Genomic DNA, 26,545 nt, shown 5'->3' with positions numbered 1-26,545 from the left:
TGTAGGAAATCCCTGCCGGAAGACTTACCCACCAAAGGCAGATGTATGACGTTGGTCGGTCTGGATTAGTTAAGGTAAATTTTTAGAAACGAGAGGGCAACAAAAAAAATCAAATATATAAAGAGAAAAGAGATGAATATGATGAAGGAAAAATAGTGTGCACTAGCGTAAAGTATAAGATTTTGTAATATGTACTCTGACAAATGCATTCAAAGGTTATCTTTGAGGATTAAAGTGCATCCAAGTCTCAGCCCTTGGCCTTTAAATTATTATCAAAACTATCATAGTTGAACTTCTGCCAATGAGCTGGATATTTAACACCATCCATGTTGTGTTTAGCACCCATTTCCATGTCTAATTTGTTGTCCTTGATTGCAAGATTGTCATCTTCTGTGACCCATGCCCTCAACTTGAGCTGTGATGGTGGAATCCTTGTAAATAAAACTTCTGTGGAGTTCCTTAGTGCACCTTTATTAAAGGGATTATTCTTTTTTTCGTATCGGTAACGAAAGCTTTCATAGGTTGTCTGGTCAAGTTCAAATTTCATGCATAAACCAACGAATTTAATTAATTATAGTATTTATATAATTAAATAAGGCATAATGACAAAAGAACATCTCTAGTATTTGATTCAATAGTCATATCGACTTCTATTCTTTTTCTTTTTGAGAAACTTTAATCCCAAACATATCATTTTGGAACAAAAATATTGTTTTGTGGATGAAAATTATTAGTCGACAAATGACCAACACTCCAAAATAAAGACATTTTTATGCTAAAATGAAATATTCTGGGTTAAAATACTAAAATAAAGAACAAATTCAAAAATGTTTATTTACTCATATGATAGGGTCCTTTTACTATGAAAATGAAATATTGGGGTTAAAATATTCAAGAAAAAATAGTGATTAAAATGATTATTTAGTAAAACGGGACATTTTGTTTAGGCTTAATATAAAAATAAGTGCCTAAATTATACTTAAAATTGATTTTTGGTGCCTAAAGAATTTTTTGTTAAAATAAGTTTTTAATGTTTTCTTTGTTACACTTTTAGGTGTCTACCGTTAAAAAACAGTTAAACGACACGTGTCAAATATATATATATATATATATATATATATATATATATATTTTGATTTTTTTTTAAAAAATACTTAAATATATATTTATTAAAAAAATCTGAATGTAACAGTGTCACTTAATGATTTTTTAACGGTAGGTACCTAAAAGTGTAATGGAAAAAACATCATGCACCTATTTTTAACGAAAAATTCTTTAGACACCAAAAGTCAATCTAAGTATAGTTTAGGCACTTATTTTTTTTATATAAAACCTTTTGTTTAATATTATTAAATAACCAACAAAACAATATGGTTTGGGAGGATTAAGAAAGAAGTTAATCACCTGGTTAGTCCAAATGAGATAGAAATGGAAAACTGTTAGGCCTCCAACAAACCAGATGGCTAGGAAGCAATAGATGATGAGCACCACAGATAGTATATCACCAGACATGGCACTCCACAGGCCCCGCGGTTGTCGGAGAATGTTGATCCACGAACACGAGAACACATATATACACAATGTAGTGGAAGATGATATAAAACAAATGAAGAAAGGGTAGTTGCGCTGCAAAATCATATTATATGGACTACTTCATTATTTCCAGCATACACCTTGTAGTTTATCAGCTATGTTTTGGCTTTATCTATGCATGCAATATTTAGGCTATAGTTTTTTTTTCTTGGGGTGATTATAAGGTAATATATTCTCAAACTCTTTCTTACCTATTAATAATGAACGCACACCTTACAAACACAACTGTTTAGACCCGAATCTTCTAAGAAAAATAACATTTCCTACTGAGGCCACGTAATGAGTTCGGGTATACTTGGTTGATAGGAATGGTGGAATGATGGGAAGAAAGAGTAGTATAACGTTTTTTTCTGGGTAATTATCAGGTAATATTTTCTCAAAATCTTTCTTTCCTATCGACAATGTATATATACCATTTAGACCTAACTGCTCAAACCAACAACAAAGATGGGTCTTCTAAGAAAACCAACATTCCCCCCTAAGGCCACTTAATGAGTATAGGTATAACTGGTTGATAGGAATATGGAAAGAAAGAGTAACTTAGGGTATAGGTTTTTTTAGGTGATTATAAGATAGTATCTTTTCAAAAAAATTCTTATCTATTGACAACGTACACACGTCCTACAAACATAGCTGCTCAAACATGGATCCTCTAGGGAAAACAACATTTCCTACGAAGGCTACTTAATGATGGAAAGAAAGAGTAACTTAGGGTCTAAGTTTTTTTTCTATGTGATTATAAGTTAGCATCTTTTCAAAATCTTTCTTATTTATTGACAACATACACACACTATGCAGACTTAGTCGATCAAACCCAAATCCTTTAAGTAAAAAACATTTCCCTCTGAGACCACTTAATGAGTTTGGGTATACTTAGTTGATAGGAATGGTGGAATGATGGAAAGAAAGAGTAACTTAGGGTATAGCTTTTTTTTGGGTGATTATAAGATATCTTCTCAAATATTTTTTTATTTATTGACAATGTATGCACCCTGTAAACGTAGTTACTCAAATTCGGATCTTTCAGAAAAAAAAATCATTCTCTATTGATTCCATTTAATAAGTTCATTTAATAAGTTCAGGTATACTTGGTTGATAGGCATGGTGGAATGATGGAAAGAAAGAGGAAATCGAAAGTAAACTTACAAGTCCAATGCATTGACCCACCCATGGACAATGGTGATCGAACTTCTGCACACAGTTGTTGCAAATAGAGCAATGGGATGCTCGAGGAGTACGATACAGCAGGCATGTTTCACAAAACTTGACTTTAACCGTTTCACCATTCTTCAACAACACATCCTTCAGCTTTGGGATTTTGAGGTTCGGTTTGTTGTTGGCCCAGTCCCATGGTTTAGCCCCATCCAACGCTGGTTCGGGTGGTTTTGAATTCCTGGGTATTATTCCAGGATCTCCACTACTTGTCAGGAACAGGAAACTAAAATCCTGCACGCAAAAACATAGTCATTCATGTGTACCACAACTAATTCAGTGAAGAAAGAAGGGTGAAGAGAATGAAAAACAATCAAGTACATATTTTACCAACCAAAACAAGGAGGACGAATCCCCCGATCATTATGTGGAAGTGGAAAGAATCATTGGCCTTCATAGTCACCAACATTTTTATGCAGAATGCCAATGAAGGGCCTCCAATTAGAAACGAAGTTAAGAAGAGTGAAGATGCATCGGGGCCCATCAACACTCTACCACCACAACAAAATTTCTGTCATTGAAAAACATCCACTTTTGTTCATTACTCCAAGAGGAAGTTTGGTATTAGCTTATATACTAGTACATAACTCATCTTCATTCAAAGCAATCATTGAAAGGAAAATGCAGCAGGCACGGAAGGAAACAATTAGTGATTGTCTTTAAATTTAGGGTAAACTACTTATTTAGTACCTAAACTATCGGTTTTAGTCCGTTTTAGTACATAAACTTTTAATCTTTTAAAAATTATACCTAAAGTTTAGTTTTTGTTTCATTTTAGTATCCCACCTTAAAAGCTTAACACTTTAAATACCTAAACTATCAGTTTTAGTCCGTTTTAGTACTTTAAAAAAATTCAAAAATTAACATTAAATTTTGAACATGGTACTAAATGAAACAAAAACTAAACGTTAGGGATTGACCGAGGGGTGAGGGCAGGGTCATTGTCCCCTAAAAATTAAAATTGTCATATATTTTAGATTTTTTTTCTATGTATTTTTTATTGAAAATATGTTTTCGCTCCCACTAAGATTAAGTTTGTACCCTAACATAAAATCACGCGTCCGTCCATGAAAACAGAAAAAACTCCAGACTCTACGAAGTTCTCCAAACTATTATCCTAACTTTCTACATTCTGAATTTCAACCTGAATCTAAAACTTTACTATCAACTCTATTACAATACACCTTAGATTATCATTATCAAGAAACATGAAAGATCCATTCATTCTTAAAAGGGAGACAAGCCTAAAAAACCCTACATACAACAGAAAATACCTTGCATTATAACAAAAATATGCTTAGAAGAAGAGAAGTTAAAGCTTACAATCCATGACAGAGAAGAGATATAAGATTCATCATCTGCAAAAAGGATCAAACCATAGAAAAAGAGGGGAATAGAGATAAGGAAGAAAAATACATTATTCCCTTGCCAAGCTTGATAAATCCTCTTGGGCGTGGGTTTAGGAGGGGAGCTTTCCATGTCAACGGAGGAAGAGTCATAAATTTGGTTCTTCTTATTTCTAAATAACCCCATTTTTTCGGGTATTTTTATTCGAAAACAAAGATGGAAGCTATCTGAAAAAGGGCGATGATGAACACCCAGAAGGGAGAAAACCTGAAAGCCAAAACTGAGAAAGAAGAATCAACAAAAACCACAACGAAACCCCCCCAAAAAAACTATAAGAATGAAAAAAAAGGGTCAGAAAGGGGTTTTCTTCATTGCTTAAAAGGCATCGTAGGAAAGCGAATGACGATGATATCAAACGCTTGCTTTAAGTGGTGTTTGATGTTCTTCTCTCACATTTCTCTCTGCAATTTTCCTTATTAACGATCGTTGGGATTTGGCTTACCAGATGATCATCATCATCATCTCCTTACACTTTTATCTTAACTAACTTTTGATATGCGTCCCCCAAGACTTTCTAAATTGGAGCGGGCTTTCCGCACCCCAAACTAAACAACTTTATTAAAAAATAGTTATATTGTAAAAATAATTAGAGAACAAATAATTTTGAATAATAATTATTTATTATGATAAATGAAATTGAGTTAATATTAAAAAATGAAGATTCAATCTTAGCCATATATTTTCACCCATACAACCATCTTAAATCTATGTAAAACTAAAGAGTTTTACATTGTGTAAGTGAATCCTAACCCCATATATATATATATATATATTAGTTTAATATATTGTGAAGTTACTTATAATAAGCAGTTGGTCTACTGAGACGATATACTAGATTTTTTGAGTAACATCAGATGTTCAAATCTTGACGTTTGCAAATGGAGAAAGCTGGGTAGAAGGGTCACCCTCGCCTCTACATTGTCCGATTTGGATTAACCAATCAATAGATCAAATACAAGTGATTAATTCAAATATATTGTGAGGTGACTTTTCATTCCTCTTACACCTTACCATACAATTCTCAATATGAGATGGTAATATGATCAAAATGAGGATCACTATCTTCATATTATTGTCTTCTTGAAATTCTCCAAATCAACTACGATGGCTTAGAGTGGTCTTGGAGCACTTGAATGTTATACTAGGCAGGGATAGACGTAGAATTTTATGTTAGGGACGAACCTCTAAACTTTTAGAAAGGGCGGATTTATAAAATTTCAAGATACGAAAACAAATTTCTAATAGAAAATGTATAGAAAATTTTTAAAAATACAAGATAATTTTAAATTTTCAGGGGATAACTGTCCCAATCCCCTTCGGTCCATCCCTGATAGTAGGGTTATGAATTTCTTCGTCTTCACATAGTTGGAGAATGGGCTCTTAGAACATATAGGTTCCCCTTGATTGGAACTCAGTACTCCTACTTGAATGAGATCTCTGACTCTGTGTTTTAATGCGCCATAATTATTTGTGGTGTGTATGTTCTTGACATGCCAAGTTTGAATTTAATCAACTCTTGGTGGATTTAACATGAAATGACCATCCAACTCAGTTGGTAGAGCACAATGTTCTTAACTTTGGGATTGTGGGATCGAGTCCTACGGAGGGCATTTTCATAATTTGGAGGTTTCCTACAGAAGCTGCTCTCAACTTGGCATTGGGGGCAGCCTACTATCCTACCTCCCCTTATCTCATTACATATGGGAATGAGGGTCAGCTAAATTTTTGGTGGATTTAGCATGAGACCCTTGAACGAACAACTTCCCACATTTCTTAAAACTTCTTTAAGATATTACCTTATAGCTATGTTTTGGTTTATCTAATCGTGGAACTCCCTATTGATTTATGATTTTTTTTAATTAAATAATCTTTAGGTATTTGTAAAGACGTCTTCTCGTTCTCGATCTAATTGACCTTTGACTCGATGAAAGTATTTTCGTCTTTGATCTTTTGGAAGAAGTCTTCAATCTATTCTATAACTCTTCTTCGTGCGTTTATTTGACAAATAAAATCTAACCATATGATTTCTAGTTTACACACATTTACTTGCAGAGATATCTATTCTATAAACTTAAAGTTGATAATAAAGTTTAAAGTCGATTTCTCTTTCGTGTACAGTTAATTAGATACCCTCTAATGAACAAAGTTGAGGCATGGCTTTGGACCGGGTGGGCTTTTTTTTATTGATTACATGCAGAGTTTCAGGTGAGCTTTGGACTAGATTTTCACATGGAAATATTTAGTTATTTCTTAATATATATGTTTGTTCGGTGAATTCAAAATAAAATGAGTTATTATGTCGGTCTTTACCATGCATGGTTTACATGTAGTTATCTCCAAATTTTATAATGGTCTAAGGGGCTATTTGTTTTCCTCTTAATGGAACCATTCAGCGCTGAATGTTGAACCGTTAAATATTCAGCGCGTTTGTTTCGCACCTCTGAATGATTCAGTGTTGACTGATTCAGCAGAACAATGCTGAATGATTCAGCACAGAAGTACATTCTGAATGATTCAGAGCCATTATCAAACAACAAGTCACATTCAGAACTAATTCATACAGAGCCTCTGAATCATTCAGCGCTTAATCATTCTGAAGTAAACAAACAGCCCCTAAGTAATCTATTGCTATAGTATGCAATTATTTGGTTTTGAACAATATTTTAATAATTTGGTATAAGTATTTTGATTTTGACTTTAGATTTAGTTTGGGTGTGATATTGTTGTAATTTGTGACTATTTGGTTTTGATTTTTTGTATCATACTTTAGTTTAATTTGGAGAATTCATAATTAAGAATTTTTTTTAGGAATAGTCAAAGATTTAAGTTTTTAGGTTTTTAACCTTTTTTTATACAACCTTATTACGGGTTACTTCGGAAACCATGACGTGATTAGAAAATTCAGTTTTGATTTTTGGTTGTTATAGATTATAGAATATATATTTGGTATTGATATATTTGATTGAGTTTGATTAAATATTTTATTCAATAGTATATACTTTGACCTTGACTTTTGGTTAAATGTTGATTGTTTTAAATTTGGGTTATCTTTCGTAATTTGCGAAGTTATGAATTAAATGCATGTTTAAGGATTTTTTTCAGAAACAATCAAACTTGAGTTTTCGATTTTTGATAGCATCATTTATGTAACCTTATTTTGGGTTATTTATGATACTATAGTACAATAAAAAACCTCAGTTTTGACCTTTGATTGTTATAGAAATATTAAAATTTGAATTTGAGACGGCATAATTAAAGCAATAAGTTGTTAAGTTACTCGAATTAAGGAAATTATTTTATTTTAAATATGAAAGATTATGTGCATGTAACTTAGGATATGTTAAAATTGATCGACTCACAGGAAGATAAATAGTTGACATAATCGCATGTACAACTTTGGTAATAAGCATGTGATAATTATTCGCTTTGATGTGTGAGTAATAAATCGACACAAAGGAAGTTTTTGCTTGACATGTTCTTATTATCAATGTTTTGTTACCGCACTAGATATCACTTAAGGTGAATATTTTATCTAAAGATGAAATATTAATAGAGTATCTGATATCTTAAGATAATGTTTTAGTGTATTCAAATTTATTATTATTTTAGTTATCTTTCAATTTACTTGAAAGATAAAATTAAGAGAAATTGATTGGTTGACAATATTAATGTGGTTTAATTTATATTGTTAAGCAATATATATGTATATATTCAATCCAGTTTTTCAGTTTTGATTTTTGGTTATTAGGATATATATATTTTGAAACAAATTAATTCATATGATGAATATGTTTGATATTTTGATAAATTAGTTTAAACATAATATCGCCAAAGTGACCTCTTTTGTGTAGACTGGTTTATTTAGAATATCAAGATGATATGTGTTTCTTGTGATTCATGTGTTTATTAATGGACCCGAAGGAAAGTTAATATTTGGCCAGATTTCAAGCGACACTTGTTGTAACACCCCAACCCGTATCCGACCCGGATCCGAGTTCGAAGTGTCACATCGACCTTTCAAAAACCTTTACTTGTATAAAATAGTGAGTAATTTAAAATTTATTATTACATATAACTTATTCAAAATCTTTATCGAACTATTCAGAGCTTATACAATATATTATCTTGAATACATGCCAACTAAAAATTTATGTATTAAAATACTTATTATTCACCTTTCTTCTGATATGACCTTTGGTAAGAAGAATTGACTTGTCTTGCTCCACATTGCTCTTTACTCTTCTCACTTTGGTAACCAACGTGTGAAACAATCACACACTAAGTCGATGACTTAGTGAGGCAATAAACATAAAATATAAACTATAGCTTGTAATCATGTATGAACCATTACTACTATCACTCATACCCTTATTCATGTAACGAATCCCTGTAACACATATGCAATATATATATCATTACATATAAAAACATATACACACATATATCCCTCACTCATCATTTCTATCATTAGCCTTATTTCACTATCCATATTACTATCATTTATATGTGTTGATCATATCCTCTTGAACTTAACCTTGTTAACCAACATATGCTTCGTGTAACCAAACAATACACATATCATCATATGACTCGTGCAATACACATATCAACATATATCACAAAACCATATTTTTCACATGTAATATATTTATTGTTATATCTTTGTCTAGCCCATGTACATTTATGAGAACTATAGATATGTGAGTTTATAGAGGTTGTGCACTAATGCTGTCACCACAGCTCGTATAAATGCACCGAAATGCCACGTAGAATTGCACCGTAGTACCGCGTAGAAATGCACCGAAGTGCCATATAAGGTTGTCCCTAAGGACCACATATCATTCCTTAAGAATCATATACATATGCCAAGGATCAAGTATGTGTCTCAAAAGACCTCACACATGTTCCGAAGAATACATATATGTCCCGAAGGACCGCGTAGACCCTCGACTCTTGGCATGCCAACTATACCTCTAGCTCTCATGACACATAACATGGGCATTAATCTTTATGTTATCATACAGTCACATATACACATAGTCTTTTTATTACATTTTTATAAGATCACACGTAGTCAAGTAGTTCATTTCCATATAAATCACATACACATAGATCACTTGCACGTAGAACATCTTTATATAATCATATGATTCACTTTCACTTATCACATATACTTTTTCTTTCATATATCTCATGGCATATATCACATGGCTCTTTATTTCATTCTCATATGATCACATAACCATGTAGTTCCATTCTCCTATCACTTTGCATGGTTTTACATAAATATATATCATACCTTATTCATATATATATATATATATATATATATCCACAAATACATATAAGCCCATATTTTCTTAACTTATAACTTACGTTACATATGCATGTAATCTTATGACTTATTGTTAAATAACTCAAATAACATTGTATTATTACATACTTTGTTCCATATCCATATATTTACATAACTTATACTTACCTAGTTTACTCTATTTCACACATAGTCACATAATCACGTAATTTACTTACACATAGATCATTTTCATACCTAAATCATATAACACCCAATTCTTCCTCATAAAGTTATATTTTATATTCATATAATATCATATTATCCTATAAGTAAATACTTATCTTATGGTTTGGTATCATCATTTATACTCAATTCCCTTCACTAATATATTATTCTCATATTACTCTATAGTCTAATCTTATTTAACTTATCACCTTTCTCACGTAGTCATATAAATCTATTATATTGATTCTTATAATTGATCACGTATACTATTAACATGTATGGTCACCTATCATATAACCTATTTCACATTCCCATGTAATCATATAGACCATTCATATTAATTCCTATACTTATCACAATACATGTATTCACACAATCATTTAACACATATTGTAATATATATCACATATACCCAAATCAAACATATGCCTATGATCATAAATTAATGCATTCTAATATAGGAAATAGACTCGTCGCAAGTCTTATTTCCATTAAACATCATAAACTAACTTGTATGCACTCACCTGAGCCTCACTAAGTTTCAATCCACTTTTATGCTTTCATTTCTTTCGATTGAATCTTGACTTGATAATCGTTCTGGGACTTCTTCGTGCTCGATATCTATATGATCATACATTGATACATATCAGTATCCAATTGATATACTCCAATCTATCATTTTGTAGACCAAAAGAAAGGTATAATTCTATTTCCCTTGAAGTACATCGATGCATTCCTTATGCATCGATGCATAAATTGCATTCGATGTTTCCATTTTTAAGGGTGCATCGATACACTTCTTGTGCATCGATATACACTGAACAATTTCTGGAAATTTACCCTTGATGCATCGGTGCACCTTGAATGTGCATCTATGCACATAGCCCAGAAATCCAATTTATGCCCGAAAATCCCCTTTTTTCAACTTAATTACTTCATATATCATTCCATTTCGTATTCTTAACTTACTTACTCCTATTCAAACTCATTTATCTCTTCTTGAACCTTAATATCCTCTCCTCTTTATTAACTTCAAGAATTATACCAGATTTTCAACATGTTTCAAAACTCATTTTATCACTTCATATCTCTTAATTTAACCCTTGACAAGTCAAATTTATCTTCCAATTTGAGTAATGAACTCTATTTTAAGATTTCACCCAAGAACCCCAAATCTTTAATCCCTCCTAACTCCATCATACTTTGATTTTAAGATAACTTAAGCTTTCCTTAAGCTTAGTTATCATCTAATAATCAAAACATAACCTTAAAATCAACAATTAATCCATAAACAAATAAACTCACCTTTGAGCTTGGAGATACGGGAGGAGGAAGAAGAAGAAAGAAAACTCTGGATAATTCTCCTTTTCCACGTGGTTCCTTATCTTATAAAAGAAATATAAAAATCTTACTTGTCAATTGACCATTTTACCCTTTAATTCATTCCATAATTACTAAATAACCTTCATCATATTTCCAATAAATCATTGAACTATTCAATTATCCTACTTTAATCACCAATTTCTAAAACTTTACAATTTGGTCACTAACCCGGTATTGAGGATGTTACACTTGTGGTAATAATATGTGACAATTATAAGGTGTTTTATATGAGTATTACATTAGTCCAAATATTAGTCTATTGTTCGACATAACTTATTGTCAATGTTTGATAACTACAACAAGAGTATCGTTTACTGTTAATATTACTGTCCAAAGACTTGATATTGATGTTGTGTTTGGTATCTTGTTTAAAACTCGTATGTTTCATAAATGAACATAATTTTTTTATTACTCGTTTGTGTTTGTTTAGCTTAATGAACCAACAAAAACAAGTAATATATGAACGGTTCACGAGTAGTTTTGTTCATTTACATCCGTACTCTTAGTATATTTGCCAATTTTTTGTTTCCTTTTTTCAATCAATGGTTAGTTCTCCTTAGTGGTTGTAATTGTAAGAAAATATATTATTAGACTTTTGAAGTACTATCTTAAAATGCTAGCTATGTTGTTACAACTCTTCATTTTTATTAGAGTACTTAGGGGAAACATTTATCTATTAGACATGAGGATTGAGGTCTAACTCCAAATATATAAAGACAATTAGAAAGAAATGAATGCATCAGTGTAGGAGAAATACCCTTATACAGTCAACCATATATGAGGATGGTTTAACTTAAGCATTTATACCACTCATAATGTGTCTGAGTTGATGTCATGAATTAGATGATCCTCAAACATCTGAGAAACATACGTTACTAGTGACATTAGAATGGATTCTCTTAAATTTAGTATTTCTACTATTTACAATGTGTTAGATTAAGTTGGTGTCATGAGTCAAATGTTACTTCAGCTGATAAATTTACTAATAGATCAAATGAACTTGTAAAATATTTATTAAATTAGGACTAGAAATGTATTTTTTCTTTTTTTTTTTCAAATAAGAATTGAGTACAAACTACTACTCCCTTACATGTTAGAGCTTAAATATGAAACTATGATGGTATAGACTTTTAACATGGTTGTTTTTATTGGAGGCTGATCCGGTGCGGCTTGAAAACGAGAAGCCCAAAGATGAAAATACTGCATTGAGGAAAATGTCGGTCTTAACAGTAATCTAACACAGCTTGTGGAGGAAAATGCAGAACTAAGAACTGAAAATAAGGTACTCAAGGTGCAGAATGATGCTTTTCGTGGGAAGATTATTAGTGACAATGAGAAGAGGCAATAACAGATAACCCTAAACTAAAATACCAATTCAACATACACTTTTTGTTCTTTCTCTATCAACAATATGTGCTATATTTGTTTCTTATCTTAGTACATCTCATTTCTTTGTCACCTTTTCTGCTCATCTTACTGCCATATGTTTAGGTTTCTTGTCCTTGTTCTTGATCTATCTTCTTTTCGTAATTTTGGGTTAGGTCTTCTATCAGTGTTCTTCTTGATCTCCTTACTGTTGCTCTTATCACACTTTGATTTTCAGCCATATATTTCCTCTTACTGTCTCCCCTATATTTCTCACTTGTTTGCAACATTGTCTGGTATTCCTTTTAAGGCATAATGCCAAAAATTAGCCCTTAATATTAATTAAAATGATCATTTTGGCTCTATTCTTTTTTGGAGCATTTTGGCTCTCAACATTTCATTTTGGAGCAAAAATGCCCCTCGATTGATGGACATCATTAGTTAACAAACGATTAATGCTCCAAAATAGGGTTTTTTTATCCTAAAATGAAATGTCGGGGTTAAAATATTTCAGAATAAAAGAATAAGGGTCAAAGTGACTATTTAGTCAAATGTTAGGGTATTTTTACCTTAAAATGAAATGTTTGGGGGTCAAAATATTCTGAAAAAAAAAAGAATATGAACAAAAATGATTATCTTAATAAGCATTGAGGGTTAATTTTGATATTATACCTTCCTTTAATGGGTGTGTAGAGTGAGTATGTCATCCAATCTCAATATTACAACGGTGGGTCTCATTTGTGTTAAGAGTGTGAAGGTGGTTGGCAAGGATTTTGTAATTAGTATGCCACCACTTGTTTATGTATTATCGTGTATATTTTAGATATATTTTTTTTATTGATAATTTATTTTAGTATCTCTTAAAATATTATAAGTTCACCCATTAGCAAAAAATTATGTGTCGGTCCGTGCATAGTTAATGTATTTTACAAACTTTATCATGGCTCTATAAACCAATTTGCTTTGGTTCAAATTGTGGTGATGTGGAATAAGAATTTAGGATAAACTACGCATTTAATGTTTAAACTATCAATTTTAGTACTTAAAATTTTAATTTTTTCAAAAGCATATCTAACGTTTGGTTTTCATTTCATTTTAGTACCTCACTGTTAAAAACTTAATGCGTTTAGTACTTGAACTATCAGTTTTGATCCATTTTAGTACATAAACTTTCAATTTTTTCAAAATTAACTTAAATTTTGAACGGGTGCTAAAATGAAACAAAAACTAAAGTTTTTAACAGTGGAGTATTAAAATGAAACATAAACTAAATTTTAGATATGGTTTTGAAAAAAATTAAAAGTTATGTACTAAAATGGATCGAAACTGATAATTTAGATACTAAACACGCAATTTACCCAAGAATTTATTGGCCTTCATCGATGTACAACATTTTAATTTTTATCACTAAATGTCTGCATTTCGAAAATAGAAGAGACTTCAAGGACTTGGATTCCAAATTAAAACTTGTTGAATGTCATTTTTAAGGGTGATTGTACAGTGTAATTGAATTTTGAGTTGGCCGTTCAATCTACATGATATCAAGAAAAGCAGAGCATACCAACAAATAAAATATATATGAACCTCTTAGTATCACCTTTATTGTTAGAACATACATTATTCGTGATAATGTATGTTCGAACTGTAAATATGATATAATTATAAATTTTGAGTATAAATCATAAAATGAACGAGATTAAATAAAAAATAAAGGATATTTTCTAGACAATTCAGGATGATTATAGGATATTATCTGTTTAAGATCTTTCATAATTATTGATAGCGTACGTACTGTACAAACCTAGTTGCTTAACCATGTAAATATATAATCATGGGACTTTATATTATAAATTCGATTATGAAATGATGATACCATATGAGTACATGAATATAATCAAATATATTTTTGGTCTTGACACGGTAGAAAGTTTCTAACAGCACGTGCTTTCAATAATTTGGATTTGGACAAAAGAACAGAAGAATTGAAACTCATCTACACTATCACTCGAACTCGACTCGAAAATATATATCTTATATCTGACTCTGATCTGACCCAAATTTTTATAGTATAAATCTGATTCAATCCTACCAGTATAAAATAATAACTTAATTAATTTTTTTAAATAAATTACATTATTATCTTTGGGTCGGATCGGAGTTTTTCACTCTCCACCCGAAACCATACCCAACCCGAACTCGATTTAAAAAAATATATGATCCTATCAAATCAGATTGGGTCAAAACCCATCAAATTCAAGTTAAATTGCCATCCCATATAACTAATAACAATATATTCTTAATGATATATGTTTAATAAAGATTAAAAGTTTGGTGACTATAATGCAAGTTAAAAGGTTTGGTGACCAAAATGGAAGCACACTAAATACCAAGTGATCATCAGGATAGTTTACCCTAAATAGTTTTTGTTTGCTGAAGAAAATTGACAGTCCACTTTTGTTTTTAGGGTAAATTACAAATTTGCAATTAAACTTTAGTATATATCCTATTTTACTCACTTTACTTTAAATCTTTTCAATTTTCTTACTAAACTTAATATAGTAAGATTTTTTTTGTCACTCAACCGTTTTTCACTAACAACATCATAAATGAGCTTATATATAGATACAAAATGAAGTCATCTAAGTTAATTTTTTTAAAATTCGTCTTTAAACGCTGTTAACTATTTAATGGTGTAGTGACAAAAAACCTAATTGTTAAGTTTAGTAAGAAAATTGAAAAAAATTAAAGTTTAGTGAGTAAAATAAGAGAGAGATTAAAGTTTAGTAATGAAATTTGTAATTCACCCTTGATTTTTTTTCTCACGTGCATTTTTACTCTTTAGAAGGAATTGAGGCAGGGTTTATTCTGAACTCCTAGCTGAAGCTCAAGGGAATATAGATCTGAATTTTCAAGCTTCTCCGTATAGAAAAACGAAGCTAAAGTAAGAGGAGCAGGCACAGGGGATGAAATGGGAGGCTTCGCGCTGGGCTCGGCGTTTGATTCGAGATCAGGGCAGATGATAATGGTGGCATTGCTTTTGATGTTTGGATCTTTCTTCGTCGGCAATCTTTTCGGCAACAATGCTCCCATTTACGTCTCTCAAGTTTCTGAATCTTCTTCCTCACCCGCATCTTCGTCTTCGTCTTCGCCTGGTACCTTTCGATCTTTACTATTAAGTTCACCGTTCTCTTGAAAACGGTTCATACCCACTTCCAATTCAATGCCTCGTACAAAGCAATTACTTTTAATATTATTTGTTTTTGTGCTATTTGGTGTGGTTTTCTTTTTTTCTTTTATTGCTAGCTTAAACTGAAAGGAAGCATGCTGCTTTTTTTTATAAATTATATACTGGATGGATGAAATAGCAAATGTTAGTAAGAAGGTAACATTTTAAGTTGTCAACCGAGAATATTACGAATAAGTTGACATTTTTGGTTGCAACCGAAAAACCCAAAATGTTATTATGAGGAAGGTAACATTTCAGATTGCCTCTAACATAAGCTTGTGATAATATTTTCGGTCTTGCCCAATTGCTGCCCTTTTTTAGCCTTAAATTTTAGGCTACTGCAGAACTACCCCAAAAGTTGAAGCTGAAGAAAAAGGGCAATATTTTCATAGTTAAGTTACAGCTTGTAGGGTCTGTTTTGTTGGGTGAAGTCACATAAGATGGCAATTTCTATGGAAGGATTGCTTACGTTTGTGATTTTTTGTTTTTCCCCCTCTATTTTTTAGAATCCATAATGCGGATTGAAGTTTGATAGGCTTGAATGTTGATGTGCAAACTCCTGCTACATTGGCTTGGTTAGATTCGTTCAGTTTGCATTATGAGATGATGATGATTATGACCTTTGATCACTAAAATCCATTGGATTGTTTATAGGCATGCCCATGTATATATCAAACTGTTGTTAATGATCCAAACAGTAGGTCTAGCTGAAGTGTCACGTTGGAACTTATAGGCATAGTTCGGTATCTAAATTAGCTTCTTACCCTTATAAAGGAGAATGGAGAGAATTAAATCTTAAAATGTCGCTAAGAAAATTAGTCAAGCTCAACTATCTGCTAATCTACATGGTGTAGAGCACTAGGTTCACTGTGGGAGACCATTTGAATTTCAACGTCTTTACTGATATGCTACTGTAATTTCTGGTGTCAATTAAAACCATAAATGCATGCTATATTTGTAACATCCTATGCCTCATATTTTAAAACAAGAAAACGTGTAAGGTTTTGTTTATTAAGTGGAAGTATATGGATTCAGTGATTTACCTAATTTTAGCCTTTTGTAAGGTCCTCATTTACCCTGTTAATAGCATACAAGGTTTTGAGCTATGTTGCTGAAAATTTTAAACCTTTTCTCGGCACTGACATGGGTTTATCTTTCTACGTTTGCAGTTATATCTACATTTATTAACACAGTTTCTCTTACTTATCGAGAATCACCACTTGTAGTCCCAGCAAATGGGATGAATATATGTCCATTGAAGTTTAATGAGTATATCCCTTGTCATGACATCCCTTATGTGAAGCAATTGGCTCAAAACTTGAATCTTTCCAAAAGTGAAGAGCTAGAGAGGCACTGTCCTCCACTTCAAAAGCGTTTATTTTGTTTGGTGCCACCACCAGAAGATTATAAAATTCCCATAAAGTGGCCAGTGAGCAGGGATTATGTCTGGCGAAGCAATGTGAATCATACACATCTAGCTGAAGTTAAGGGAGGACAAAACTGGGTGCATGAGAAAAATCAGCTGTGGTGGTTTCCAGGTGGTGGCACTCATTTCAAGCATGGCGCAGCTGAATACATTCAAAGGTATGGACATTGACATTATTTCATAAATAGTCTACATATTTCTTGCAATTGATTTGAGATAGGTAGGCTTTTTCTTAACAAAATTTGGTATTACTTCTCAAATTATTTTAACATATTATAAAAAGTAGAAACTATTTAGTGTAGCATTGGTGAAATTTTGGATGGACTTCCATCTTGCTGGTTTTCTTCTTTTTATAGTGCAATACCTGCAAAGTAATTCTCATTTAAAAAGTGGGAAGTTTGATTGATACGTAAGAAAACATATTCAAAAAATTGTTCTAATGAAATGGGAAGAAGATATAGATGTGAACTGCAATTGATTTAGATCATATGATGAAATAATTAGATCAATAGTTTCTCCCAACTCTCAGTTCTCAGATTTGTCTCTGTATTTGGGTTTCTAGTAACTAGTTATCCCTTTCTTGTTTTTATTTTTCTTAGATATCACTTATTATAAAAATAGAAACTATTTAGTGTAGCATTGGGGAAGTTTTGGCTGGACTTCCATTTTGCTGGTGGTCTTCTTTTTATAGTACAATGGCCTCCAAAGTGATTCTCATGTAAAAAGTGGAAGTCTGATCAGTACGTAAGAAAACATATTCAAAAAATTGTTCTAGTGAAATGGGAAGAAGATATAGATGTGAATTGCAATTTAAAACATATGGTGAAATAATTAGATGAACACTTTCTCCCATCTCTCAGTTCTCAGATTGTGGCTTTGTATTTGGGTTTCTAGTAACTAGTTGTTGCCCCCTTGTTTTTTTTTGTTACATTTTACTGAGGTTTGGACGGAGGTAGGTTTTTGAACCTTTGACCTTATCTCTTTGGTACCAGTCATTAAATCAAGTTTTGGTTGTTTATCCTATTCAGTGTTGACTATGTTGGAAAATCATATATATTTTGGTTATAAGTCTATTGAACACCTCTTCTATATGGGTTCTGGTGGCTTTGTCAATGCAAAAAACAATTTAAATATGCCACTTTTGGGGAAATCTGCAAAGACTATCGTTAGAGTCTCTGCCTGTTTCCTTTGGGTTACTCTTCCATAAAGGATACAAATTACTCCTCTTGCCATACACAACTCTTCTAATTTTTTTTTGATAGGAAGGGGAGGCCTCATTAAAAAACCCCTCATGATTAACGGACCACCAAAACGGTGTTCCTTAATCAGCGGAAGGAGGAAAAGAGTGCCTCGATTTATTAATAATGCAAACTTGTATATCAGGGTAAAAGAATACACCAAAAACACCAGCAACAGAAACAGACTCCCTGCACAAACACCTTAGAAACAAAACCCAAACAAAAATCATCCAATCCCCTGTTTAGCCAAAGAATTTGCCTCCCAATTACAACTCCTGGAAATATGCCTAACAATAATCTCCCTAGACGAAATTAGAGATACAATTTTCCCAACCAACAACTCTTCTATTCATATCTGGAACAATCAGAAAAAACTCTTGTTCGCAAATCATTTTTGGGAATTGAGGAATGTCAAAGATTGGTACCTAAGTTAAAGAGATTGAGTTGGATTTGTAAATATTCTATTTAGTTAGTATCCCTAAATCTAAGGGATTGTTTTTATTACTAGAATTAGTCTCTTACCTAGTTTAGAAGTTACCTAGGATAGAATCTAGGCTTGTATATATAATTGTAAGTTTGCTACACGTTCAATAAGAGTGAATTACAGTAAAATTCATGGTTTTTTTCATGGTATCAGAGCTACTCGTTTTTGGGTCTTAATCTTCTTGTTGAGCCTTTTTTTTCTTAGTTCTTATTATTTCTTAAGAGAATATAGCTCCTGATCAACAAAATATAGACGATACGGGTGATTACAACAGTACAAAAATTGCTCAATGAGGCACAATGGGTGAGGGAAGTCACTCTAATTGGATAAGTGACTTACAAAACATATAAGTCGCCTATAGATTGAATGGAAAAAAACTACCTTAAGTGGTCACAATTGGTTTGGACTTTCCTAAAAGGGAGAGGTAAACTTAGTCATCTCTTCAGAATGGGTCCTAAGGAAGGAGATCCTAGATTTGAGGCTTGGATGAACAATACTCATTGGTCATGTCTTGGTTGTGGAATTCCATGGTGCCTGAAATTAGTGACATTTGCATGTTTCTTGAAACAACCTAGGAGATATGGGAGGCTGTAAAACAAACTTATTCAAAGGTTCGAGATGCTGCCCAGATTTATGAAATCAAGAGCAAGATTTCAGCCACTTACTATTTTCAGAAGTTAACAGGCAACCTAAAGATGGAAGATATCTATGCTCCCAGCTTGAGGGGGAGTGTCAGAGATTAGTTACCTAAGTTATGGATATTGAGTTGGATTTGTAAATATTCTATTTAGTTAGTATCCCTAAATCTAAGGGATTGTTTTTATTATTAGAATTAGTCTCTTACCTAGTTTAGTAGTTACCTAAGATAAGGCCTAGGCTTGTATATATAATTGTAAGTTTCCTACACGTTCAATAAGAGTGAATTACAGTAAAATTCATGGCTTTTGTCAAGGAACATTTGTAGCCTTGGTGTAAAAGTGGGCAGGGGCTGTAACGGGTAATACAAGTCTACTCTTAGGGCATAACCTTCCTTGCATCCCTTTCTGATCCTGTTAGAACTCAGAATTACAAGATAATTATTACTGATTTAAGTATGCATGAATGTTCTTGCCTTTGAATCATTCTGGTAGCTAGTGATATGTATTTTTATGTTTCATTAGGATATATTTGACTGCTTAGTTTTTCTTTTTTTTTTCTGGAGAAAAGGGATTTGTGTAGCTAAGCTTATTCAGATTGAGATTAAGACGACTTTGATTTTTGTACCAATGTCAGGACACCAAATAGTATTATTTATTGTGGTCCACGAGGAATTGAATTGTCCATTTACACCTTGAATCATTAACTGACTTGAAAATTGAGGGTGTTGTGTTGTACTGTTAACGAGTGGATTTTATGTAGGAATTATATTATCTAGTTTATCCATATTTATTGTCCATGCTTTAGGATTTGACCTGAATTTGACAATTTCTTTTAACATGTTTGTAAGCACTTTTTTTAGTTCCACGAGATATTATTGATTCTTTTTGGCAATATTCCTGCTTGTTGTTGGAAATCCAGGCTAGGAAATATGATAACTGACGAAACAGGTGACCTGCGTTCAGCAGGGGTAGTTCAAGTTCTCGATGTTGGATGTGGAGTGGCCAGCTTCTCTGCATATCTTCTTCCCTTGGATATACAAACGATGTCCTTTGCACCCAAAGATGGTCATGAAAATCAGATTCAGTTCGCTTTAGAGCGAGGAATTGATGCAATGATCTCTGCCATATCCACAAAACAGTTGCCATATCCAAGTAACTCTTTTGAGATGGTTCACTGTTCTAGATGTCGTATTGATTGGCATGAGAATGGTACCCTTCTGCTCTCTACTGCACACTTCATATTCAAGTTAATTTTTGTTTCTGCTCGTGACCAAAATGTTCATATATTGGATAAATATAACTTTTGAACGATCTTGCTATCTGAAAATCCATTCTGGATAATAATCACAATATAGAAATAAGGTCATTACCCTGTTGGTAGTCACTCATGTAATCAACAGTGATTAGAATCATTTGCTATCTGATTAGATAGTTTGGAAAGGTTCTTTATCATTGCACCTAGCAAGTTCCTTTTCGAATCTGTAGTATAAATTTCCAAATCTGTAGTATAAATTTCCACCTATGGATTTAATATTTCCCAGCCGTGTATGTCTGTAATTTTCTCCCTTTTATTTAAGATTATTGTGACTTTTTCTTCTTTCAAATTGAACGAATATACTAAAGACTCGAGCACTCCTTCCAGAACTCAAGTGGTTAGAAAAAGGTAACTAGCATTTGTAAGTCTGAACATTACTTGATCTACTTGACCATTCTGTCCGAATTGAACAAATTTACTAAGTACCAACTTGAACCTTTTAGAAAAGTTTGGGTACCAATTTGGACCTAGAGAGAAGCCAAGGTCAGGTACCAAGAGCCTATTAACCCTATTAAAATATATGCTTTGAATCTATAAAGGATGTATTTGAAACTCTAGGTTTCAAATATCACATTGTTAGCTTTTCTGTAGATTATTCTACTCTGATTTGAGTTTCCTAATTTCTATCTGTATCATATTGCTTCCTTAGGTGGTATTTTACTCAAGGAAGTGAGCCGTCTCTTGCGACCTAAAGGATATTTTGTCTATTCGGCTCCGCCTGCTTATAGAAAGGATAAAGATTATCCAATAATTTGGAACAAATTGGTTGATCTGACCACAGCAATGTGCTGGAAACTTGTTTCTCGAAAGGTTCAGACTGCCGTCTGGATCAAAGATGAAAATCCGTCATGCCTTCAGCATAATGCAGTGTTGAAACTTATTGATATTTGTGATGCTGTGGATGAGACTAAACCATCATGGGAGACTCCTCTAATGAATTGTATACGACTAGTAGATGCAACTACTCAGAAGCTCCCTCCTAGGCCTCAGCGCCTTTCAGTTTATTCGGAGAGCCTCAGTAGAATCGGTAAGTTCAGCTTGCATTTGTCTAAAATTAAGATTCATTCTGTCTAAAATCTAATTTTAATATATTACAGCTTATAATAGTTCAGAACTTTATTAAACGAATGGTCAAACATTTAGGGAAAAAGTGCTTAATAGTCAATTTTATATACCATGCATAATTATTGAACATAAAATTTTGAACCGTAACTATTCTCTTTTTGCTTTTAATTGTATTCTTGTGTCATAGATTCAAGTTGATTGACGTGTCTCAAACTTGTATACATACCCATATCCTGAAACAATACCAAAGTCCGAGTTATATAATCGTCTCTAACAAAGGACTCCCTACGCTGTTAGAGTACAACAATATAAAATTTCTAATAAATTTTTTAGTAAACAAGAAGGATTTTTTTTTATAGAAATGGGAGACCTTATTAAAAACCCCCTTCATAACCCCACTCATCCAATTCCCTCTTTCGCCAATTTATCTGCCTCCCAATTGGCCCCTCTGGAAATATGCCTAACAACCACATCCCTATCCCTAATTAACAAAATAATCTCATTCAACATAAGACTCAAGGAATTAGGACAGCCACCCTGGTTTTCGATCCAATTTACCACAGATAGGCAATCACATTCTAAAATTAGTCTCCCTTTATTACACCATATAGAATCTATAAAAAGCATCAAACCCCTTTTAATTGCCAACAGTTCAGCAACTGCAGGAGGACCCTGTCCAACAGCCTTATGAAATTGGAAGGTTTGCACTAGACCACATAATGCAAGATTTCAACTTATTTTTAGGGGCATATTACTAATATATCATAGACACTGGGAGATGGTATTTTATCCAACATAATTATTTCATATATTGATACAGGCATCAGTAGAGAAGAATTTAGCTTGGATTCCAATTTCTGGCAAGAACAAGTTCACGATTACTGGAAGCTGATGAATGTTAGCAAGAACGATATACGGAACGTGATGGACATGAATGCCTTTTGTGGTGGTTTTTCTGCCGCTTTGAATGAATATCCTGTTTGGGTAATGAATGTAGTCCCTTCAAGCATGCAAAATACCTTATCTGCAATTTATGACAGGGGTCTAATTGGTGCTTTTCATGATTGGTAAGAAAGATTTTACATCATTTCTCACTCTATTGCAAATCTCTATAGGTTCATGTTGGCTATTTTAGATCTTTTTTTTATAAAAGTTGGAGGTCTCATTAAAAAAACCCTTCATAATTGATCCTTTCCAAGAGGTAAGGAACAACTAGCGGAAGGAGGACAAGAGTGCCTCATTTTATTGATATAAAACTCATACAACAAAAAGCCTTCGAATTCCAATAGAAAAGACTATCCCCTAAGAATACCAAAAAACATCCTCAATATAACTACCCAGTCAACCAACACCTTCTTTAGCTAACTAGTAACCACTGATACGCATATATTTTTCAGGTGTGAACCATTTTCAACATATCCACGCACATATGATTTACTGCATGCCAACCATATTTTCTCGCAATATGGAAATAATGGAGAACATTGCCTGCTTGAGGATATCATGCTTGAGATGGACCGTGTTTTAAGACCTCAGGTACTTGCTCCCATTGAGATGGTTACATGATATTTCAGGCTGTTGGTTCATTTTCAGACTGTTCTGATTTTGAATCATTCATTTACAAGTCCATGAGTTAGTATTATTAGCTTCCACTTTAGAAGTATAATCTATATTTTTTTACATTTTTTTTTCTGTTTTAAGTGCCTAAATCTTTGGGAAATTATTGAAATTGTTATTCAAATTTGATCTATTTCAATTAATGCTGACATGTACATTGTCGAACCTCTACATGTTTGGCATTAGACAGTTTCACTGAATGTTATGGATACAGGGCATGGGAAAAATATTCATAGATTAGGGACTAATTAAATGTTTCTTTTACGTGCTCATTTGTAGTGAACATTGATGTTTTATGTGTTTTGGCTATTTAAATTGGCTAGTATCAGTTACTTACCAAGCATTTTGGTCAGGTAGTTGTGTAGTGTTTTCTTTTTTATTTTAGTTGCTAGTAGCTTCCAGTTAGTAAGATGACGTGTATTGAATTTAGATTTGATATCCAAATACAGATGCTTCCGCTCGTGGCTCGTCTTTTCAGTAAATTCGTTGTTTCTTACATTTCTCTCTCACCAGAGTTCCTCAATTTCAGCCTTTTTTGTCTGATATTTGTTCATTCTCTATTTCATTCTTTTTTTCTTCCTTCCTTTTATCCACCCTCAGCTACATACCCGAGCTACTCAGGTTGTTGATGAGACCCAAAGTAAAGATTTATGCTACTTTTTTTTGGCTTGCATGTTCCATGTTCCGGTTACCATATCTAACGCAGTGGATGGCGGCTGACATCTAACATAATCTCTGCTATGCCGGTTACTTAGTCTATGTGCCAAGCTCCTAATTGTGATTTCAACTCTCCTACATTTTTGTGTCAGGGATTTGTTATAATTAGAGATGAGGATTCTATTACATCAAGAATTCAAGATCTTGCTCCAAAATTCCTTTGGGAGGTAGAATCACATATTCTGGAAAACAAGATGATGCAAAGAGAAACTGTGCTAATTTGCAGAAAAAAGTTCTGGGCAATTATTTAAGACACGTTCCTACAAATAACAAGTGCTAATGCAGCAGCTGTATGTATTTCCAACCCTCTATAAGCGTTGTCACTTATTTAACCACTAGTTTAGGTTCTTGTTTTTTGCTCCTTTTATTCGACTTCTGTACTTTATAATGTTAACCTTATTACCGGAGAAAAGAGATATATTTTCATAATTTATTCATTGCACCATCCTATTTCTTGCCTCTTGCATTACATTTCCGGTTGAAGATGGATCCCGGAGGTCATTGTTAGGCAGATTAATAAAACTTGAGGTCTCCCCTTCTCAAAATTCAAGTGCATTTTTGTCAGCTGCAATGGCCTCAACTGCACTCAGTATCAGAGCATAGCTCCTTTTAGAACAGCCTCACTCATGCAGAACTTGAGATTAAGAGAAACATCAAAAGTTATCTTGATAGCTCCCTTATTCTTGCTGTGGTTTGTGCACTCGATTCTCTAGAACATATATATATAGGAGTTTGCTCATATTCTTGCTGAACCAGATTCATCACATCATGCTTAAAGAGGAGTCATGAATCCCATACTAGTTGTAGGATAGATTTGGTTTAGAACACTCTTAACATGTGAAGCACTTTTTGTGATAAAACCATGAGGCCCAATAGGTCGAAGTGCATAATACCCTGGCCTGTAGGTTGGTATGAGGTAGTAGCTGTGTGTAGGGGTGAGCAACACTCGAATCAACTCGAAAAATCGATTTTTTTCTGATTTGAATTAACTTCAAGTTGTAAAATAAGACTCGTCAATTTGAATAACTCAAAATTATTTGATTCAACTCGACTCAATCAAACGCACACCCCTAGCTATGTGCCACTGAAAACAATGGATCCTCATTGGAGTGGAACTAAGATGTTATGGTCCTAGGTAGGAGCTGAGAATTGACCGTGTACAAGAATTTTTCTTGGGATTGAAGTGTTTTTATACATTGTTTTAACCTATAAGGTGTTTCATTGGACAATCGTGAGCCTAATTGGTTGAAGCCGACAATAATATCACACATGGACCGAGGGTATTGGTGGGGTGGTCATCACTCTAAAAATTTTAAATTTTTATATATTTTTATTTTTCATTTATTTTTCATTTAAAATTTTATAAGTTCACGTCTCTAAGATTTTATGAGTTCGTTTTCCAACATAATTTGGTTTATATATGGCACATCTCTTATTGTTTTCTAGGGTAAAACATATTTCCTTTTAGGTAATTTTTATTTGTTTTTTCTTTTTCCCTTAACATATTTTAAAGATTAAAAAATGGTTCATTAAGTTGGTTCATAATGTCGTTAGAAAGTTAATGTAAGTTCAGTGAGTAAATTGAAAAAATTAAAAGCATTAATTAAAATAGAAGCAAAATTTAATTACCAAATGTGTAAATTATCTTAAAAAGTTATAAACCGGTAATATTAGTAATCAAATTATTACTTTTTAAAACATTAGTATGAAAAAAAAACTTTCATATTAATAACTATTTTGTAGTTTACCTTTAAATTTTAAAGAAAGTTTATAAGATTACAAACTTATGTGGTTTGAATAATTTCTCCAATTTGATAATTTTTAATGTAACTTTTTTTTTAAGGTTCTTGAAATTTCCAACAATCTTTTGTTTCCTAATTTTAATTAATTTTCTTCATCTCTCCCCTACCAACGAGATTACTGATGATTGCGGCCACTGGGGGCAGCATCATATACTCCAAGCGGGAGTAGCAGATAATTTTGTTTTCATAATAGGGTAACTTACAAATTTAGTAACTGACTGTCATTTTTACCTATTTTAGTATCTAAACTTTTAAAAAATTAAATTCATACCTAATGTTTAATTTTTATTTCATTTTAGCACATCACCGTTAAAAACTTAATGCGTTTAATACCTAAACTTTTAATTTCTTCAAAACCTAACGTTAAATTTTGAACATGATACTAAAATGAAACACAAACTATAGTTTTTACAAGTGAGGTACAAAATAAAACAAAAACTAAACTTTAGGTATGGTTTTGTACAAACTTAGTGTGATTCTCCCCCTTTAGAATGTCGTATGGAATAACTTGGGGTATGTTGCCCTTGGCGTTGTTA

The 26,545-nt window shown here is 32.6% G+C and overlaps 2 protein-coding genes across 3 annotated transcripts; one reads left to right on the top strand and one right to left on the bottom strand.

The window, feature by feature from the left end:
* Positions 1 to 225: 225 nt before the first annotated feature.
* LOC120143153 (probable protein S-acyltransferase 3) lies at positions 226 to 4,674 on the bottom strand. The gene is made up of 6 exons (XM_039157547.1): positions 4,655 to 4,674; positions 4,222 to 4,432; positions 3,140 to 3,316; positions 2,740 to 3,039; positions 1,405 to 1,626; positions 226 to 526 (listed from the first exon to the last, which is right to left on the bottom strand). The coding sequence occupies exons 1-6, from the start codon at positions 4,672 to 4,674 to the stop codon at positions 248 to 250; spliced, it is 1,209 nt and encodes a 402-aa protein (XP_039013478.1). The 3' UTR covers positions 226 to 247.
* LOC120143170 (probable methyltransferase PMT7) lies at positions 1,370 to 24,640 on the top strand. 2 transcript variants are annotated; one of them, XM_039157560.1, is made up of 8 exons: positions 1,370 to 1,373; positions 15,433 to 15,633; positions 16,877 to 17,291; positions 20,413 to 20,702; positions 21,458 to 21,835; positions 22,694 to 22,940; positions 23,271 to 23,409; positions 24,300 to 24,640. In XM_039157560.1, exons 2-8 carry the CDS (start codon positions 15,450 to 15,452, stop codon positions 24,456 to 24,458), a joined length of 1,812 nt encoding a protein of 603 aa, XP_039013491.1. In that variant the 5' UTR covers positions 1,370 to 1,373; positions 15,433 to 15,449; the 3' UTR covers positions 24,459 to 24,640. The 2 variants fall into 2 exon arrangements, with proteins under 2 accessions (XP_039013491.1, XP_039013492.1); XM_039157561.1 differs by lacking the exon at positions 1,370 to 1,373 and having other exon boundaries at positions 15,327 to 15,626; positions 16,876 to 17,291.
* Positions 24,641 to 26,545: the final 1,905 nt, after the last annotated feature.

Source organism: Hibiscus syriacus, unplaced genomic scaffold (genome assembly GCF_006381635.1).
Source record: "Hibiscus syriacus cultivar Baekdansim isolate YM2019G1 unplaced genomic scaffold, ASM638163v2 tig00110833_pilon, whole genome shotgun sequence".
Classification (NCBI taxonomy): domain Eukaryota; kingdom Viridiplantae; phylum Streptophyta; class Magnoliopsida; order Malvales; family Malvaceae; genus Hibiscus; species Hibiscus syriacus.
This window is presented reverse-complemented; position numbering and strand designations above follow the sequence as displayed.

Coding starts and splice junctions, on each gene's coding strand:
- LOC120143153 (XM_039157547.1), bottom strand. CDS start 4,674: ATGATGATGATGATCATCTG. Junction 3,317..4,221: donor AAGCTTGGCAAGGGAATAAT/GTATTTTTCTTC, acceptor TTTCAATGACAG/AAATTTTGTTGTGGTGGTAG. Junction 527..1,404: donor ATCTCATTTGGACTAACCAG/GTGATTAACTTC, acceptor GAACTTGACCAG/ACAACCTATGAAAGCTTTCG.
- LOC120143170 (XM_039157560.1), top strand. CDS start 15,450: ATGGGAGGCTTCGCGCTGGGCTCGGCGTTTGATTCGAGATCAGGGCAG. Junction 17,292..20,412: donor GCAGCTGAATACATTCAAAG/GTATGGACATTG, acceptor TTGGAAATCCAG/GCTAGGAAATATGATAACTG. Junction 23,410..24,299: donor ACCGTGTTTTAAGACCTCAG/GTACTTGCTCCC, acceptor TTTTTGTGTCAG/GGATTTGTTATAATTAGAGA.